Genomic DNA, 21,496 nt, shown 5'->3' with positions numbered 1-21,496 from the left:
GGGGCAGGGCCCAGGGATCTGCATTTTCAACAACGGCCACAAGTGAATTTGCTGTGATAGTTCAGAGCCCGCATTCTGAAAATCAGAGTAGAAAGGGGTAAGAATGGTGATACACGAGACAGCAGTTAAAGGGTGTCCTGTTTTGATCACTCTGGAGACTAAGGCTTAGTCCGGGCTTATTACACCCTGGGAAATTTAAAAAGCGGGGGAGTCGCTGACTCAGACCCGCAGGCACCCGCTGCGAGGAAACTCGCCAACGCTCCAGGCCAGGCGATACCAGCTCAACCTAAGCCACACGTCTCCGCAGGTCCTCGGGGGTTTCTACCAGCTTCATCTGAGCCACAGGTCTGCGCAGCAATTCGAAAATTCCCGCCGACTCTCACGGATCCCCTCACAACCGAGCATAGGCCACACACCGCGACTCGCTGGGGCGCGGGCCGGAAGCGCCCCCCGGGCCCGCCCCCTGCTCATCGGAGCCGGAAGTTGACGACTCTAGGCCGTAAGTCGCCCTCCGCGGGCCGCATCGTAGCATGTTGCGCGGACCCAGCTCCTTTCTCTGGGTTCCCGTGCCACCCGCAGCGGCCCTGGCTGTGGCTCTGCTGTCGTCGCTCTCGCACTGCTCCTTCCTGGAGCCGGCGGACCCTGTGATTTCGTCGCTCAGCCCATACTTCGGCACCAAGACGCGCTACGAAGATGCCAACTGTGGGCTGCTGCGGGACCCCGAGGTGCCGCGGCGGGACCCGGAGCTGCTGGAGGACACCTGCACCCCATTGCAGCTTGTCGCCCTCATCCGCCACGGCACCCGCTATCCTACGGCCAAACAGATCCGCAAGCTGCGGCAGTTACACGGACTGCTGCAGGCCCGCAGGCCCAGGGATGACAGGGCCGACGCCGTCGGCGGCCGAGACCTAGGCGCTGCGCTGGCCAACTGGCCGCTGTGGTACGCGGACTGGATGGACGGGCAGCTGGTGGAGAAGGGGCGGGAGGACATGCGACAGCTGGCGCTGCGCCTGGCCTCCCTTTTCCCGGCCCTCTTCAGTCACGAGAACTACAGCCGCCTGCAGCTCGTCACCAGCTCCAAGCACCGCTGCGTGGAGAGCGGCGTCGCCTTCCTGAAGGGGCTGTGGCAGCACTACCACCCTGGGTTGCCGCCGCCCGACGTCGCAGGTGACCACCCGGGCCGCCCGGCCAGTGCCCTGCATTGGACACCCCCATTTCCTCCCTAACCACCCCCCCACCAGACCCCAGACTTCCCCAATACCAACCTCCCCTCACTTCTATCTATCCCCAGTCCCCCATCCCTCGAACCTTCATCCCATGGGATGTTCAGGACTTGGCAATCTTCCTTCTCATACACACATTCATTTATTCACTCATCAGGTATGAATTTGACACCTTCTACGTGAAGGATGTTGTGGTGGATCCAGTAGGAAAGGAGACAGACAGCAGTTTTTGATTATCCATTACCAAATTGAATTGCCCCCTCTGAGCAACAAACTTCCTCTCTTTCCTTTCAGGCAGCCTGTTATACAGTTGGGCACAATTTAAATACAATCTTGGACTTTTTCCTCAGGCTTTGCTTCTGATATCTATTTGGTTCTTTTTAACTTATCAGTTTTTCATATGTTGGTTCTAGACCTACCTCTTATAGGAAGCTTTTTCCTCTCTTTTGTTCTTAGATTTACTATAGAGTGACCCTCATCGTAGCTGTGTCCATGGTTACACACATTACTGATTTATTCCATTACTTTTGCAAAATTTGAGAGAGCATATGGTGGGGCCCTTTTATTTTACTGATGGAGCAGCCGAGCCCATGAATATACCTCGCTGATTGCCCTTCATTAGTTCGAAGACTAGAATCAGGCCCAGAATCCAGATCTTCTGTTTTCCCCTCGAATGGTGCTTTTTTCCCTCAGAAAATGTTTAATCGACAGTAATTATAGCAAACACTTAATGCCTGCTGTGTGCCAGGCATTCTTCATTTATTTCACTAAATCCTAATAACAGCTCTTTGAGATTGATAGTATTTCTCACCTAACAGATGATGAAATTGAGACACAGAAACACTAAATAATTTATATAATTTCATATAGCTAGGTATGGACCCAGGAAATCTGTAACTTAAGATAAGAATAAAAACATAAAACAATTTTGTGCCAGAGAGACGATCAAGTGTTAAAACTTTTCTTGATCAGTTTTAAGGTAAGAGTTGAAGTGAGACATCATTTAGCTAGCTTCAAAGCCCAAGTGAAAAATTAAATAGACTGGTTTGTCATTTCTCCAATGACATCCTTTCTTAAGCAGTGCAACCATTTCCAAGGGTTCTGCCATTGATTGTGTGTCATGTTATTGTTCTGTGGGCGATTCAGTTGGCTGGCATATTTAGTCACTTGTTGAATTCTGTTTTTTAATTATAGTGAGGCTTTTTCCATTAATATGAGGGAAAATTCCTCACATATTTGTTAAATTAACTGAATGTAGAACATACTTCAGTATAGCTCAGTAGTATATATAGTATGTACCAAAAAGGGGCTATTGGACCTCCTGGGATGAATGAATTTTTGCCCACAGATGGTGTTGTGGGTTTGGCATTTGCCTGAAAGTACAAAGGCAGGGATCAGAATTGTTCAGGATAAGCCCACCCCTCACCATTTTCAGTTTCAGATTAAACCCTTTGCCTAGCTACTTCATTATTATCTGTAGACAATTGTTTTGCCTGTTGTGTACATCTGGGCTTTTGAGGGAGGACACTGAATGAAAATCTTCTGTAAGATTTTCTTACAGAAGCAGAACAATGCCTTTTCTTTTTTTTAAAGAGCAGTAGTAATTAGAGAATAACAAGGATGTCATATCTAGATCCACCTGGGAAACAAAGTTTGATGCCACAGAAACAGATGACAAAGATCACTTTTTACCTATTTAAGATGTTTCCTTAACTGTAATCCAGTTGGCAGTTAAAATGGTCAGAATTATGCATTTCAAGATCTCCTGAAATGGATACACATACACAGACATATATATATAAATAAATATATATATAAATATATATATATATATTTATTTCACACATCCATCCAAAGCAAAATGGTTTAACTAGATTTAATTTTCTGTATACACAAATATTATAATTGCTGTTCTTTTCATGGTAAATTATTAGAGAAATAATTGAGATCTGTGTGTTTTGAATATGACTAAAAAAAACTTAAAAGGCACCCTAGTAATTGAAGCATGATTATGAATGGTTTTCCAATACATAACTGTTGCTAAATTGGGAAAATAATGTAACTTAACAAATTCTAAATGGAAAGTTATCAGGGAGCTTCAGTTAGAAAGTAAACCAAATCAGAAGCACCTAGGACAATGAAATACAAAAGCATTAATGTATTTTGTGCTGTTGTCAGTAGTTTTTGTCCTAAGCAGTCTTTTGTAACATAACACAAAGTTAGGAAGTTAATTGAGAAAATATAATACTCTATTTAGATTTTGGCTTAAAGTAGAAAAACAGATTCAATCTGTTGAATAATCTCTCACCTTGTAATTAGAAACTGCTAATTTTAAGTTTTTCAAGTTTTCTGTGCCTGACAGAAACCGTACTTACATATACTTTTTTGTACTTTTTATGATTTTTATGTATAATTATTTTTGTTTTCTTTAAGAAAACATTGTTACCTTAAGTTTATTGTGTAATATTGTTACAACACATTTTATTTTCGATACTCTGTTTTCACGAATTACAAATGGGGAATAGTTTTGCCTTATGTCTTTCTTGATTAATATATGCTTATTTCAAACATGCCAACGGATAAATGTTTTTGGTGTTTTTTTCCACACTTGAAACAAAATTTTTAATAACTTGAAATTGTCATTTTATGTCATATATATAAGTATATATGTAAATATATATTTTTTTCTTTCAGATATGGAGTGCAACCCTCCAAGAATTAATGATAAACTAATGAGGTTCTTTGATCATTGTGAGAAGTTTTTAACTGAAGTGGAAGGGAATGATACAGCTCTTTATCATGTAGAAGCCTTCAAAACTGGACCAGAAATGCAGAACATTTTGAAAAAAGTTGCAGCTGCTTTGCAAGTGCCATTCAACAGTTTAAATGCAGGTAATATGCCTGCTAGCTTTCATCTCTGAAAATGAAAAATATGGAAACATGAAGTTACTCTTTTTAAAGGCCCATAGTTGATTTTACATTAAGAAAATAATATGTTCTAGATCATTACATTAATTTTACATTAAGAAAATAATATGTTCTAGATCAAAAAAATTGTATACCTCTTTCTTCAGTGTGTGATTTTTTTTTTGTTTCTCTCCTTCTTGACTCTTTGTTTCACCTTCTTCCTGACTCCTCACTTATTCTGCCTTTTCTTCCATCTCTACCTTCTGCGGTCTTCTCCCCTTTTATATCTTTCTCTCTGAACTTGCTTCTTGATAGTTATAATATGAATTGTTCTGTAGCTAAAATAACTTCAATAAGTATACTTTGTTATTCTTAATTCTCAAGTCGGGGACTAAAACTTTCTATAAGGTTTTTTCTCCCCTCTGCCAAATTTCTAAAATTAACAAGAAAGTTATGTTTTATATAATAAGTCTTTGTGTTAAACGTTTGTTGGTTCTGGTAGGCAGACATACTCTTAACAAACATATTACTTTTAAAAACAAGTTACTGTTTTACAGAGAAAATTTTTTAGTTTCGTTGGACTGAAATTTATACCTCCTCATGGTTTCTTCTGACAGTTCCAGTTCCTCCTCTTTGGATTGTACAGAGTAAGTCTTAATTCTTTGATAGCCAGGGAGAAACTGAATAGTCTCCTCTCCTTACTAAATATATCCAGTTTCTTCAACTGTGCTGCAGATAACATTCTGTAGATATTCAGCCTTTGGAAAATTGTAGAAAATAGTAACCCACAAAGTTTACCTTTTTTTCTCTCCAGATTTAATTCAGGTAGCTTTTTTTACCTGTTCATTTGACCTGGCAATTAAAGGTGTTAAATCTCCTTGGTGTGATGTCTTTGACACAGATGATGCAAAGGTAAGTATTACTCTGGCAGTTTCTTTACTTTTCTTGCATGATTTTGCAAAAATTTATTACTTCAAGCGGCTTCTCAAAAAATAAGCAGAGTAAGGAACATTGCTTACTCTGAGTCTTTGACTAATTCATAATTTTCCTTATACATAGAGAAATTGACTGTTCGGGTAGGGCCTACCTACCTGCAACTAGTTTGGGTTCATAACTCTGGAAAACATTTTTCCATTGTAGTTGGATTTCTAGGTCCACCTTATTAAAAATCCATGTAACCCAACATCACATTTTACTGCTGCAAAGGATTGTAGAGTGAATGTAATCCAAATTCTTCTTTTTATAGGAAAGCAAAGCTCAGAGAGGAGGAACCATTTTCCAAATGCTTATTACTTTTATAACAGATTTCATGATAAATGAGTTCTGTGTTCCACCTGGTGATGGCAGTAATTCATCAGCCATTCGTTTGCCTACTTCATGTTTTTTCATCTTCTTAGACTCTAGAAAGAGAAGGGCAGACAGGCGTCTGGCGGCTTTAAGGGAGATCAATTCTGGAATGTTGGGAGCCAGAGAGGTGTGGTAGGAGTGTATTAACTGTTAAGCATTGAGGACTGCAGCATTGGATAGAATTTTGGTGGATAACGTAGGATGTGTCTGTATGTATGGATCATTCAGAAATATGGACTTCTGAAACTTCAGTCATCCCAAGCATACATATGAAACCTTCAGTTTTCCATATGAAAATCAATTATGAACTTTAGAATTTAACTTCAAACTTTGAAAAGTAGTGTACTATTTGCTAGATAGAAGCAGGCTTTTAAGCTGAGAGTTAATGTACATTTAAAGGTAAACAAGTACTTTATTTTGTTACTCAAAGACTTAAGTGACCAGCAACCAGATTAAAAGTGATTTTATGTGATATTGTGCTAATGTGGGACTAGAGCTTAGCGGGTGAGTTGGAAGAAGGGGAAAGGGCTTTCAATGATGATCGTTCTAGGATGCTGAGCACCAGTACTAATAAGTATATTGTAGTTCCTCTCTGTTTTTTTCTAATCTACTTTTTCTCTGTCCCAAGTACCCAATACCCTTCTCATCTCTTCTATAACTTTAGATACTTCCTGGCCTTACCTTCCTTTGAAATGCCCTGCGCTTAGGATGACCTTAAAATTTATCTTCTAAATTGACTTACTTTTAAAGTGAAATGGGCACCATTAATAATTATGCTAATGTAGATATAAATTGAGGCTTATGGTCGCCATTCACATGTGTCAAAATACCTCCCTTTTCTCCATACCCAGATTGTACTAGGGAAGAAGGCCAATAAACAGAATTGAAGTGATTTTCAGTATTGTGTAAATGACCGATGGGTGGTATTCTTTTAAGAGAATGATTTATTTGCCCAAGTAACTATAGTTGATGGAATACTTAGCATGTACGTGCCTGGCCACCTGTTATCTGCTCGTTTCCTATTCTGGGTAGCTATACCCATGTGGTCCCTTACTTCTGAAGACTGACAACTCTGCTTTAAATGCAGGCTACTTTCCCTGAAATAAAGACACACATCTCAGATCATAACCAGCCTCTTTATTCATCTTCTCATCACATACTTGTACTTCCCCCTTTCCCTATTTGAATCCCTCTTTTCAAACATTGTACTCTCACTTTTTGTGCATTTTCTCTTTCTCTTCTGGGAGGTAATTTGATACACTGCAAAAACCCTAGAAATCAAGATCTGGGTTAAAGTAACTTAACCCTGGGTTAAAAGCACTTAAATTTTCTGTGCCTTGATTTCCTTATCTATTAAAAGACGGAACTATTAGGTGACTCAGGAATACCCCTCTAATTGTGAGATTCTATACTACTTGTCTTTTTATTTTCCTCTCTTTTCTTTTTAAGATTACCCTTTTATCTCTTTATTGCTTACGAATGCTTCATTTTTCCTGTAACTCATTTTGAAAAATTTAAAACTAACACACTGTAAGAATAATACAATGAACATTCATGTCCTTAACCTGTATTCACCAGTTGTTAACCTTTTTTGCCACATTTACTTTTTCTATAAATAATATATTAGTTTCCTATTGCTGCTATATCGAATAACCACAAATTTAGTGGTTCAAAAGAAAATGAATTTATTATCTTAAAGCTCTGGAAGTCAGAATTCCAGAATGAGCCTTACAGGCCGAAACTCAAGGTATCAGCAAGGCTGTGTTCTTTCTGGAGGCTTTAGGGGACAATCCATTCCTTGCCTTTTCCAGTCTCCAGAGGCCACCTGTGTTCCTTGTATCACTCAGACCTCTACTTCCATTGTTATATCTCCTCTGACTGTACTTCCTGTCTACTTCTTATAAGGATTCTTGTGATTACATTGGGCACACCTGGATAGTCCAGGATAATCTTGCCATTTTAAGATCCTTAACTTAATCACAAATTCCCTTTTATTATGTAAAATAACATTCATAGGTTCCAGGGATTAGAATGTAGACATCTTTGGAGGGCCATTTATTCTGCCTACTCACATTTATTTAATCTTTTTCCTTAGCAGACATCAAGACACTTCACTCTGAAAATACATGGGCATGCATCTAAGCAAGAACATTCTCCTACATAACCATAATAAAATATAATTTTATATATACATATATAGTACAGTATTATCTAATATATAGTCCATATTCAAGTTTTCATGCTTGTGTTAAAGTCATATTTGTAGCTATATTTTTTTTTTTAATTCAGGACCACTCATTGCATATGCTTGTCATGCCCTTTTAGTTTTCTTTAATCTAGGTGAGTGCTCCAACCTTTCTTTCGTCTTTTATACATTGGCATTTTGCAGACATCTAGGCAATGTTTTGGCAGAATGTCTTTGTGTCTGATTTTTTACTTGTGATTAGATTAGGTTTTTTTTTTTTTACAAGAATACTATTTAAGTGATGTGTCTTTCTCAGTGCATCACATGAGAAGGATGTCAGTTTGTCAATTCATTGATGATTATGATATGTTTGATCATTTGATTGAAGTTGATGCCTGCCAGATTTCTCCACAGCGGAGGTACCTTTTTTCTTTTGTAAATATAGAACTTCTCATTTAATTGACCATGATTTGAAAATTTGAAATACATGTCAATTAAATTAATTGAATATGAGTTTCCTTTTATATATAAATGCAAATAAGTTACATTCTTCATTTAAAAATATGAAGTCCTCTTTTAATTTACATATTTCCTGGGATTATTTTCTTTCTTTTTCAATGATTTGATAGAAAATAATTTATCTCTGCTTAGGATTTTTCCACTGTAAAATAGGTTTACATGCTAAAACATTTACAGATGAAATAAAATGTCTAGAATTTGCTTCAAAATAATGAAGTGGTGGTTGTAGGGGCAGAACTGAAACAGGATTGGCCAAATGCTGATTATGTTGAAGTTGGATAATGGGTACACGGGGTTCATTATACTACTACTTTCTATTTTTTATATGTTTGAAATTCTTTATTAAAAATGTTTAGGGAGCATTTGAGATCTTGCCTTCTGGCATACATTGTCAGTTTGGCTCAAATAAACTCTTATAAAAGAATTTTTTTAAAAATGTTTAAAAAACTAACAATGAATAGATACTTAAGAAATTCTGAGAATTATGGAGATTATTAGATATTCAAGACCTTGTGAAATGCTGGACCATGTTTGCCTTCATTCAGCAAATATTGTTTGAGTGCCTGCTGTGTGCCAGGCACTTGGTTGAAACTAAAGGCATTGTCCTCAAAGAATGCCATAAGGAGTGAAAGACACAAATAAACCATTGCAAGACAATGGGATGGCTATACAAAAAGTATATATAAGATTAAGTGATACACAAAGGAGGAAGTTGATTTAATGGCTATCAAGTAAATCTTTACAAAAGAAATGACACATGAGCTAAATACTTCTTTGTGAGATAACTTTTTGCAACTTTGTATATATCTTCTGAAATGAGTATGTCTAGATCTGTCTTTTCTGAGTCAGTTTTGGTATTTCATATTTTCTTCTAAAAGTCATCCCTGTAATCCAGGTTTTCAGAATTATTTGTAGAGTTTGCAAATTTATCTCATGATTTTTAATTTTTTTCTTTTTAAAAAATTTTATATCTTCTGGTTTTTTGAAGTTTTTCCTCTGTTTCTGAGATTATTTCCCCATTAATATTATTTATTTGTGTATTTGTGTTTTCAGTTTTCTTCATTACATTAATATAGTGTTTACTAATTTGTTTTTCTAAGAAACAGTGTAACATTATATATTTTCAAACTTTATATAATATGTAATATATAATACACCCAGTATATACTTTTTTTGTATCGAGTTTTTTTTCAGCATCATGTTTTTAAGATTTATCTGTGATGCTGCTGTATCTAACTATACAGTTAAGCGTTGCTTAACAACGGAGATATGTTCTAAGAAATGCAGTTAGGCATTTTTGGTGTTGTTCAAACATAGTGTACTTACACAAGCCTGATGGCATAACCAACTGCACACCTAGGCTATATGGTATATCCTATTGCTCCTAGGCCACAGGCCTGTACAGCATGCTACAATACAAAATAGTACAAGATTAAAAACAATGCTATCAAGAGATGTATGAACATGAGATGTGAGGATGCTGCTGGCACAACGCGGTATACTATGTTACAAAAAACTTTTTTTAGTGTACTCTAAAATAATGATCAAAAAGTATATAAATACATGAACCAGTAGGATAGGCATTTATTATCATTATCAAGTATTACGTGCTGTACATAATTGTATGTGTTACGCTTTTATACGACTGGCAGCACGGTAGGTTTGTTTACACCAGCATCACCACAAACGTGAGTAATGCATTGTGCTATAACATTACAATGGCTACGATGTCAACTCAGCAAGAGCAATTTTTCAGTTCCATTGTAATCTTATGGGACCGCTGATGTATATGCAGTCTATTGTCGACTGAAAAATTATGCAGTGCATGACTATAGTTCACTTATTTTCATTGCTATGTAGTATTTCATGATATGAATGATCAGTTTTTTAATGTTATCTCGTTGGTGAACATTTAGGTTGTTTTCAGTTTGTGGCTATTTCGTCCCATTTTCTGGTTGTTATTAATGTCAGGAGGGCTTAACTAGTATCAGTTATTCCATCGTAGCAGATACAGCCATTTAATATACTGCTGAATTTTATTTGGTAATATTTTATTTCAAATTTATTAAATAATGTTTATAATGACATTGGTTATGGCAGTGGCTCTCATTTGTGAATGATACTACTGGGCTAGCCCTATTCCTCTCCCTTTGGGGGAATTAGAAAAGTAAGGGGAATTTCTATAACAATGACTAGGAGTCACAGTTGGCATTTAGTGGGTGAGAGCACAGGATGCTGTCTTGCAATGCAGTGGTCTGAATTTTCTCCCCTGACTTTTTTTTTTTTATTTGTGCGTGTGTGTGCTTTCTTTATCCAGTTTTGACAACAGATTTCTACTAGCCTCCTAAAATAAGCTGAGAAGCTCTCCATCTTTTTCTGTACTCTGGAATAATTTAAATATTAGGAACTCTTATTAAATATTAGGAACTTCCTTGAAGATTTGGTAGAACTCATCGTTAAAACCAACTGTGCTTGATATCTTTTAGGTAGACCTTTGATGCTGTAGTTATTTTTTATATAGTCAGTATGGGTAACATTTTTCTAGAAAAACCACCTATTTCATTTACATACTTATTGTCTTCTGAGATGTAAAACTTTTTGATATAAAGTTTTAATAATATGCACATATGTTTTTTAAAAAATCTCCAGTTATGCCTTCTTTTCTTTTTCACTTCCAATACTATTTTTGTTTTATTTCTCGAATAGATTTGGCAGAACTTTATTAATTCTTTTAATTCATTTTTTTTACTAGTTTTAATGTTTACTTTGTCCTTTTTGCTAACTTCTTGATTTAATTGCCTCTCTAATATATGTTTAGTTTTGTTTTTGATATATGGCACTGCCCACCCTTGTTCTTTCTCTTAAAATTATTATGGCTTTCACTTAGGTTCTGTAGGGGCTCTTTTGGAAAGAATAGCCCATAACTACTGCATAGGCTTCTCTCGTACCCCTGTTAGGTTGCAGGTTTTAGTTCCATAGTTTTAGTGTTTATCTGATCAAATGATACTTGAGTAAAAAAAAAAAAGTTTAACATTCAGAAAAAGGCTACCTTAATTACCACTCCACAGATATTAATCACTGCTGTCAGTTTGCTGTGTGCCTTTTGACCCTTTTCTATGCTACTATTTATAATTTGTATCGTTCTTAGAAATGTAAGCCATGTAGTGTGTTGGTAACAAATGGTATTTTACTGTATTTATTCTAAAATTGCTCTTCTCTTTCAGTAGTGTATCTTGCAGGTATTTCCATGTCAGTATTTGTAGATCTACTATATAAAATTTTTTAGTAACTGCATAGTATTCCTTAGTATGTGTATATTTAGTTTACTTAACCATCTATCTATAAATGATATTTAGATATTTCTGGAAATTTATTTATTTTTTGACTCTAGTAAGCAATGCGGCTATTAAGACATTTTTGTACATTCTTTCATTCCTCTGTGAATATTACTTTATAAGGAATGGAATTAAATGGGTCATAGAGATGTATATTTTCAGAGATTTTTGCCAGTTTGCCCTTTAGAACATCTATACTAATATACATTCCTTTCGGCAGCACCAATTTTCCATATTCTTGGTTTACTTTTTTATTAGTTTTTTGCCAAACTAATATATGAACCAAAGTAACTCATATTCTAGTTGGTTTCTGCCTTCCTAAAATTCTTAAAAATTCCTTAGCCACTGTTGGCATCTTTCTGTGCTATAATGAATATTCTTCTATGTATATCTTTGTTTTTTTTCTGAATGTAACTTTGCTATCATTTTAATATAATTTTAGAAGAAAAGGTGAGCACATGTCTTTAACCCACTATTCTGAACTGTCATGGATGCTGGATTTTTGACTGTGATTACTAACTCACTTTTGCATGCCAGTTTCTACATTCCCACAATTTAAATTTGTGTATCAACATAAATCTATTGTCATGATCTTTGAGGCTAATGACTAAATGCTTAAAACATTAAGTATAAACTGAATGCTAAGATTCTACTATACTTTCTGCAGAATGGTATTTAAACAGGGTAACCTTTTTGGAATCATTATTAAATTAGGGAATCTGTTACATTAATAAAAATTAATAGTAATAATTTTTAAAAATTTTATTTTTAGGTATTAGAATATTTAAATGATCTAAAACAATATTGGAAAAGAGGATATGGGTATACTATCAATAGTCGATCCAGCTGCACCTTATTTCAGGATATCTTTCAGCATTTGGACAAAGCAGTTGAACAGAAAAAAAGGTAAAAACTTAAAAAAAATTTTTTTGATGTTTATTCAGAATGCCCATTTAAGCTTCTGGAAAATATTTTATAATGAGTGATTTTAAAATTTAGATTTTTAAATTGCTTGTGTATTTAAAAAATATTTTAATATAATAATTATATCTATAAAAGAATTGGATGATATATATAAGTTATAAAGTATATAAACCCTCCATTCAACCCAAGAACTAGAAGATTACTAATAATTTACATTTTTTCTTTTTATGTTCCTCAGTGATTCCAATTTCCTACCTCCCCTTGCTTCCTCAACTCCCTACCCCCTATAACTACTGTTCCGGTTTGGTGTCTATCATTCCTTTGCCTCTTTAAAAATAGTTTTATTGCCCAAACAATATGTTTAGTTTTGCCTAGAGTGAAATGTTTATTGTCTTCTGGGATCTTTTTCCCCTCAACATTACATTTATAATATTCACCATGTTGTTGCATATACTACAGTTTATTCATTTTTACTACAGTATGCTATTCAATAATGTGCAATATTTAATAAATACCACAGTTTATAACATCTTCTCTTGTCAGTGGGCATTTGCATTTCTATATTTTGCTATTACAAAAATAGTGTAAGTTTACATGGCTCCCAGTATGAATTGCAAAATGTTTTTATTTTAAATGAGAGTTTCTCTTCGTAAAGCCTTTGTTAACATTGTTAACATATTTTTTAAGATTTTTAAAACACTTTTTATAATTTGAACCTTTTATATAATCTAAACCCCATTTTATTTCACAAATATGCTTCCATGAAAGCTTATACATTCACAATTGGAGACAAAAGTCATGCTGTAAAGATTGATACAGAAAGACAAGATGTTGTAGCTGATTGTATTTGCAATATTAAGTTGTTATATACATTCAGAAAGAAAAAGAGGAGTTTTTTTTTGTGTGTTGATCTGATTCTAGTTTATGCAGTTTTCTTGGGTGTGATGGGAGTTAGGTAGGAAAACCAGATTATTTCGTTTCTGCTACCACTTCCATGGGGGAAAAACAGTTAAGGCAAGTTCCATCTTTGAGATAGGCATTAACTTCTTTTCTGCTTAGTTTTGTGAATGGTTTAAAACCCTTTTACTTTATGAGATAACAGATCTTTATTATTTGTTTATTGTTCGTTCGTCTTATTGTCGAATGTGAGGTATGTCAAACTTAAAATCATGTCAAAAAGATTCTTAAATGATTTTTGAAGGTTTACTTTTACAATTTGATTCCAGACTTAAAGATAAGTAAGAAGTTTATCATTGGTGTTTGAAAATAAGTATTTATGTACACTGAAAACTACAAAACTTTACAGAGAGAAATTAAAGGTAACCCAAATATATGCAGAACTCTGCTATCTTTATGGATTTAAAGACTCAGATTAATCATCTGTTGACTGAGTGCAATGACAATCCGAGTAGGTCTCTTTGTAGAAATTGAGAAGCTTATTCTAAAATTTATACAGAAATGCAAAGGACCTAGAAGAACTAAAGCAATTTTGAAAAAGAACAAAAGGACTTATAAATATCCAACTTCAAAACTTATTATAAAACTGTAGCCATAGACAAATTGGTCAATGGAATAGTCAGTAAATAAACTCAGATATACATGGTCAATTTATGACAAAGATGCCAAAGTAATGCATTAGTGAAAAGGATGGTCTTTTCAATAGCTGATGCTGGAACAATTTGGATATCTATATGTTAGAAAATGATACATAGATCCTTACTTCATACTATACACAAAAATAGATCATAAATTTAAATGTAAAATATAAAATTGGAAAACTTCTAGAAGAAATTGTAGGATCAAAAACCTATATATAAGAACTAAAACTATGAATAGGAGTAAATCTTCATGATCTTGGATTAGGCAAAGATTTCTTAGATACAGCGCCAAAAGCATGGTCATAAAAATTTGATTAAATGGACTTCATCAAAATTAAAAACCTTCGTGTTTCAAAAGGCACTGTTTGGAAAATGAAGACAAGCAATAGACTTGGAGAAAATATTTGTAAGACATATATATATGATTAAGGATTTGAATCCAGACTATATAGGGAAGTTACGTCTCACTAATAAGGGGACAACCCAATTTTTAAAAAGCGCAAAACATTTGAACAGACACTTCACTAGAGATGTATGGATGACAAACACATGAAAGATGCTCAACATTATTATATATTAAAACTACAGTGAAATACCATTAATATATCCCCTAAACTGGCAATGAAATAATAGAAAAAATATATATTGATCTTTGCTTCAGATTCCTGACATAGGCCTCCTGAAGCTCTGTAATTGTGTCTTTTGTTCTAATGAGACAACTCTGGGTGGGCTTCTGGACGGCTCTGGGATGAGAGCTGGTTGCTAAAAAGACCAAGCCATGATTAGAAGCTTGGAATCGTCACAGCCCTAACCCCTCTTCTCTTGAAAAGGGAGAAAGACTGGAAATGGAGTTAATAATCATGTCTACATGATGAAGTTGCCATAAAAATCCAAAAATTATGGGGTTCGGGAAGCTTTGGGGTTACTGAGAGAGTGGCGTACCTGGAGAGGGTATGGAAGCTCTGTGCTCCTTCTCACATACTTCCCCTGTGTATCTGTCCCATCTGGATGTTCATCTGTATCCTTTATCATATTCTTTGATATAGGGAAAAGGTGTTTTCCCCAGTTCTATGAGTCATTGTAGCAAATTAATTGAGCCTGACTAAACCTGAGGAAGGGGTTTTGGGAACTGCCGATTTGTCGCCAAGTTAGAAGTTGTGGGTAACCTGGGTACCTGATACTTGAAAAACGACACCTGAAGTAGGGGGCAGTCTCGTGGGACTGAGCTCTTAACCTGTGGATTTTGACTCTATTTCCAGGTAAATAGTGTCAGCATTGAGATACATTGTAGTTGGTGTCACAGAGAACTGCTTGGTGTGGGAAAAACCCAGACATTTGGTGACCAGAAGTGTCAGAAGTGTTGTGAGTGTGGTAGTGGTATGCGAGTAAAGGAGAAAACACAGCAGGAAAAGACTGAGTGTTTTTCCTGTTCATTGGCTAAATTTTTTAAAAAAGCATTGTCCTAAGTGTTGATGAGATTTGGAGAAACTGGGAACCTCATACATTTCTGATGAGAATTTAAACTGTACAGCCACTTGGTAAAGTTTGGCAACTTCTTAAAAAGTTAAACATATATCTATTATATGATATAGCAAATCCAGTCCTAAGTACACTTCAAAGAAGTATACACTGCTGTACACTTCTTTTGGGTACTTAGGACTGGATTTGCTAAATGTTTACAGCAGTATTATTATAATAGCCAAAAACTGTGAACAGTTCAAATGTCTATCAACTGATAAATATTTATACACAATGTGGTATTTTTTTCATATGATGGAATACTACTCAGCAATAAAAAAGAATGAACTGCTGATAGATGCAACAAAATGAATGACTTCAAAAACATGCTAATTATAAAAAGCCAATTGCATAAGATTATATATTGAATTATTCTGCATATTTGAAATTTCTAGAAAAGGCAAAACTTTACAGATGAAAGTGCATCGGTGATTTCCTGAATCTGGACATGGGAGCAGAGACTGACTGCAAGTGGTTTTAAGGAATTTTTTTCTTTTTAATTTTATTTTTATTATTTATGCCTACAGCACCTGGTCTTCCTAGGTGGTCTCCCATCCAAGTACTAACCAGCCCAACCCTGCTTAGCTTGTGAGATCAGACATCGGGCTTGTTCAAGGTGGCATGGCCGTAGACCATGGACTGTGGCTCCACTGGGGCACGAACCCAGGACCTTCTGCATGTAAAGCAGACATGCTAACCGCTACACTATGGAACCACGTCCAAGGGAATTTTTTAAGGTGATAGAAGTGTTCCCAAACTGGATTGTGACGATTGAATACACAACTGTTATATTTACTACAATTGATCTAACTTAACAATTAAAACAGTTGAATTTCATGGTATTTAAATTATATACCAGTAAAACATTTTAAAATAGTATATGTATTTAATGAAAGGAAAAGGGGAAAATAAAAGAAAGAAATAATTTTTTGGTATAAGTGGAAATAATTTTTAAAGAATTTACTAATTAAAAAAAAAAAATGGAATCTGAGAGTTTTTTTTACAAGATGGTCCCAAAATGTTTATGACATGTAATTGTTAACAATGTGTTTTTAAATTATTAGTTCACTTCCCTGCCTTAATTAAATATATTGGAAAATAATTCAGTTTTTTTTAATTAAGGCTCTTACAGTCATATAGAGCAAATACTTTTTAAAAAAATATTATTTTTTAGAGCACTTTTAGGTTCACAGCAAAATTGAGTGGAAGGTAAAGAAATTTCCAGTATTTCCGTCCCCCCAACCCACATATGCACAGCCTTCCCCACTATCAAAATCCCGCACTAGAATTATTTTTCTTCAATTTTATTGAGAAATAGTTCATATACCGTATAGTTCACTCATTTCAAGAGTACAGTTTAACAGTTTTTAGTATATTCACACAGTTGTGCAACCATCACCACTATTTAATTTTGGAACATTTTCGTTGCCTCAAAAAGAAATCCCATGCCCATTAGTAGCCCCTCCCCACTTATTCTCTCAGCACTAGGCAATGACTAATCTACTTTCTCTATGAGTTTGCCTTTTCTGGACATTTAAGTAAATGGAATCATATAATAGATGTTCTTTGTGACTGGCTTCTTTGACTTAGCATAATATTTTCAAGGTTCATACATATTGTAGCATGTATCAGTATTTCATTCTTTTTTATGGCTGGTAGTGTTCCATTGTATGAATATGCTGTATTTTGTTTATCCATTGGTAAGTCGATGGATGTTTGGGTTGTGTCCACTTTTTGACTTGTAAGTAATGCTACTGTGAATATCTGTATACAGATTTTTGTGTGGGTATATTTTCATTTTGGTTCGGTATGTGCATAGGAATGGAATTTCGAGGATGTCATTAATTTTGACTATCAGAGATTGCTAAAGAATATTAAAACTGCAGATATGCACTGATTCCTAGATGTGATCTGAAGATAAAACATTCTAAGTTGAGGTGGGCCTGTTGATAGTAATCTAGATCACCTACTGGAGGTTTTATTTGTTTTGTTTTTATCTTAAAATTAAATTTCAATTTTTTGCTTATTTCCTTAGAATTTGCTTATCTTACCCACAAGTGAAGTACAGAGGCGAAAATACAACTAATTGATTACTCCATTATGTTAAGTGGTAACTGTGTTATATACTTAGAAGTTAATGATAGGCCAGTTTTCATGCATGATTTGTGGACTCAGAGGCAGTCTGATGTAGTTGGCAGATATTTGGATTTGGTTTGAGTCCTAGGTCTGCTTTATTGATGCTGCAGATTCCTTACTTCTAAAAAGGGGAATATCTCTCCTGTGGATTGTTTTGATAATCAAGTGAGATACGTCTATTAAAACATTTAGTATAATGCAATGTACAAATACGGTATTGTTGTTGTATATGAGGGTTCTTTGGTTGAAACATGTCTGTAAGGTCTTAATGTCAGACTTTTACACACCTTCCCCCACCACTTTTATTATTCACATAATAGAAACAAGTACTTCGTAGGACTTATTCTCTTCAAATTTTCATGGTCTTGAGCTGATTTATTAAACTTAATTTCCTTTTCATCATCAAGATGGAGAAAATCTTTAAATCTTTATTCCTTTTGGATGATTACTCCTTTATTGTATATTGAAAAGAAGTCATTCAATAGTATTTTAAACACTTATGATACATGTCAGGCGATATTTTAGGAGCCAGATACAATGATAAGACAAAGTCATTGTATTTGTGACTCTTACAATGTAGAGAAAATAGAAATGCATATAAAAGCCATGGGTCATGGTGTAAATGTTTACGTAAGATTGTGAAACAGCATAAAAAGTTAAAGGACAAAGAGTTTGACCTTGTCAAACAAGAAATCATTTTGGCCTCAGAGAAGGGAGGAGAGTCAGCAGTGATTGTGAAGTAACTAACAGGTGCTTTTCACGGACTGGTTATCTCTATACTAAAAGACTGATCAGGGTTTTTAAAAAATATTATTTAGCTGAATCAAGATTAAATCTTAAATAGGTAAAGAGAAGAAAGTATATTTAGAGATCTATCAGATTTCTTTCCAAAAAACAGATTGATACCAATTTTATGAGCAGTGCCAACATTAAGAATACTTTTAAAGAAAACCAGCATACACTCAGCAAAGAGAGAATAGGATTTTTTAAAAAATCAGTAGACTTTATTTTTTAGAGTGATTTTAGGTTCATAGCAAAATTGGGCAGAAATTACAGAATTCTGTATACCACTTCACATACACAGCCTTCCCTACCATTACTATCACACACCAGCGTGGTAGAATAATATTTTAATAGAGTATTTTATCAGATCTTTTCTATTTTTGTGTTTTTTTTAGATCTATCAAAACTTTAAAAATATTCTTCATCACTCTTAAAATATTTTTGTATTTGAATTTAGAGTTTATAAGTAAGTACATTTACATATGTGTATATGTCAACAATATTTTGTCATTAATGTTTCCTAAGGAAATGTTTTTCATTTAATTCTAGAGTTTCCTAGCTACTTTTAGCCTTCTCTCTCCTCCTCCACCCCACAGTGAGGTTGTACAAATACACAGGCTATCTTTTTATATTAACCTTAAATCGGAGATATTCTTCAATGTTTCTGATATTTTTCAACATAATTTTAATAGCAGATTTACTTGACAGGAAAAATGAAAATTGCAAATAATGTTAATTGACAAGTAACATTTTGGTTAAATATAACCAGCCTTCCAAATTCAGGGTCCTTGACTCTTATTAGGATCTTGACTTTCATTTTCCTTCTTAAACAAATTGTGATGAGATTAAAATTAAAACCAATAAATTTGCTGTTAAACTAGCTATTGCTATTTAAGCAGCTGTGATTAGAAAAGCAGATTGAATTTACTAAAGAAATGGGATATATCTGGATTTTATTCTACTCTTTCTTTCCCCATTATCTCTGTTATATGTTTTTATCTTTTTAGATTGGGGAATTCAATAAATCATTCCTGCTTTTTCAAAATAACGTTATATTCTGGACTGTAATTGTTTGCCTCATGAGATCTTCCATTTTGTCAGAGACACTCTCAGACATGAAAATTAATTGCTATAAGCATTTGTTATTGTCATTAAATCTCATTTTCTACCTTTTCATTGACTCAAATCCCTGATATTTTCAGATTTCGCTGAATAATGGTCTTTTAAATGTTGTGTAGTTCCACATTTTAACATAAGATGGCAGCATTGAAATAAATGCATAAAATAGCTCTTTTGGTCAATTAGCCCAATGTAATGGAAGAGCTTTGTCTTTTAAATTTCTTAGAAATGTATTCAGAGTCTAGGTCTTTAAAACCTGTTTTTGCTTGGGTTTTTTTTTTTGCTAATTTTTTAAGTCAGAGTTCTATGGAGTTTAACTCAGTGTGCCGGGAGTCTGTGTTAGGGCTAGTTATTAAAAGACACTGGCTAAATAATGTAAAAATTAGTATAACTACCCTGGCTTTGCTCTGAATTCATATTCATATTCAAATGTCCAGCTGTCTGGAAAGAAACTTTTGACTCATTAGACTGTAGGTCTCATATCTGGAACTTTATTTATTTCATTGCTGTCCCCTCAGTGCTTAAGAATAAGCCTGGTATGTAGTTGGTGCTCAATATGTATTGAAGGAATATCCACAATTCTTTTTCTTCTTTAGTCCCTATTTTAGTCAATGTCACCATCATCCTCCTAGGCATCTAAGCCACAAATCTATGCATCATTCTTGACTCTGTCTCTCTCATCTTTTACATCTGCTCACTGTGTTGTACGGTTTTCTGTTCTATTTGTTTTTTTGTTTGGCTTCAAGTTTTATATCAATTCTTTCCACTTTTCTTCACCTCCACTGCTACCATCTCAATTCACACTAGTATCTTTTCTCTCCTAGATTTTAGCAGCTGCCTCCTAAATGCTTTCCTGATTTCACTGTTATTCCCATTCAACTCTACTACAGCTTATTGTGCAGGCAATAGAAGGTGTACAGAGATGAATATATTTAAATTATTGTCTCAAAGAACTCATGATCTAGTTTGGAGGATATTTGATTAACAACACTAAAAAACGTGCTGAAAGAGAATTAATTTGAACTGTGGGATTTGGTAAAAGCTTTCTGAGAGGGAGAAGTCTTTGAGATTGGTTACCGAAGACTTCTTTCACAAACTTCAGCATATTAGCTCTTAATACATGTTTTGATTTTTTAAATAGCTTTACTGAGGTATAGTTGATGTAAAGTGAACAGCACATATTTAAAGTGTACAATTTAATGAGTTTTTACATATGTATACCCATGAAATCATCACCAAATTTAAGATTATAAAATATACATCACATGCAAAATTTCTTTGTCTTTCTAATCTACTTCCCACTGCCCATTCTAACCCAGGCCAACCGTTTATCTGCTTTCTATCACTATAGATTAATTTGTATTTTCTAGAATGTTATATATTGGAGCCATATAATCTGTACCTTTTGGTTTGGCTTCTTTCACTCAGTGTAGAGTTATGGGATTTATCTATGTTGTAGGTATCAGTAGTCCATTACTTTCTAAGGCTGAGTAGTATTCCTTATGTGGACACACCACAGTTTCTTTATCCATTCTCCTTATGATGGACATTTGGGTTGTTTCTAGTTTGAGGCTATTATAAATAAAGCCACTGTGAACATTTATGGTCTTTTTATGGATTTGTATTTTTCATTTCTCTTGGATAATACCTAGAGATAGAATAGCTGAGTCATATGTAGGTGTATGTTTAACTTTTCAAGAAACTGCCAAATTCTTTCCACTATTATATGAGAGTTCCAGTTATTCTTCATCGTAGCCAACACTTGGTATGGTAGGTCTTTTTAAATTTAGCCATTATAATGGGTGTTTAGAAGTACCTCTTTCTGATTTTAGTTTGCATTTCCCTAAAAAACTAGTAATATCTTTTCATGTGCTAATTTACCATCCATATGTTTACTTTGGC

The 21,496-nt window shown here is 34.6% G+C and overlaps 1 protein-coding gene across 2 annotated transcripts in view; it reads left to right on the top strand.

Moving 5' to 3' along the window:
- The first annotated feature begins 234 nt into the window (after positions 1–234).
- The window catches only part of MINPP1 (multiple inositol-polyphosphate phosphatase 1), a 34,255-nt gene continuing 12,993 nt past the window's right edge, over positions 235–21,496 (top strand). The window contains exons 1-4 of one of the 2 annotated variants that reach the window (XM_011361620.2): positions 252–1,167; positions 3,918–4,115; positions 4,945–5,042; positions 12,289–12,422. In XM_011361620.2, the coding sequence (XP_011359922.1) occupies positions 531–1,167; positions 3,918–4,115; positions 4,945–5,042; positions 12,289–12,422 (1,067 nt within the window). In that variant the 5' untranslated portion in view covers positions 252–530. Of the gene's footprint in view, positions 1,168–3,917; positions 4,116–4,944; positions 5,043–12,288; positions 12,423–21,496 lie in introns of both variants that reach the window. The other variant, XM_011361621.2, reaches the window with a different exon arrangement.

The sequence above is a fragment of the Pteropus vampyrus genome, unplaced genomic scaffold (assembly GCF_000151845.1).
Source record: "Pteropus vampyrus isolate Shadow unplaced genomic scaffold, Pvam_2.0 Scaffold68, whole genome shotgun sequence".
Taxonomy (NCBI): domain Eukaryota; kingdom Metazoa; phylum Chordata; class Mammalia; order Chiroptera; family Pteropodidae; genus Pteropus; species Pteropus vampyrus.
This window is presented reverse-complemented; position numbering and strand designations above follow the sequence as displayed.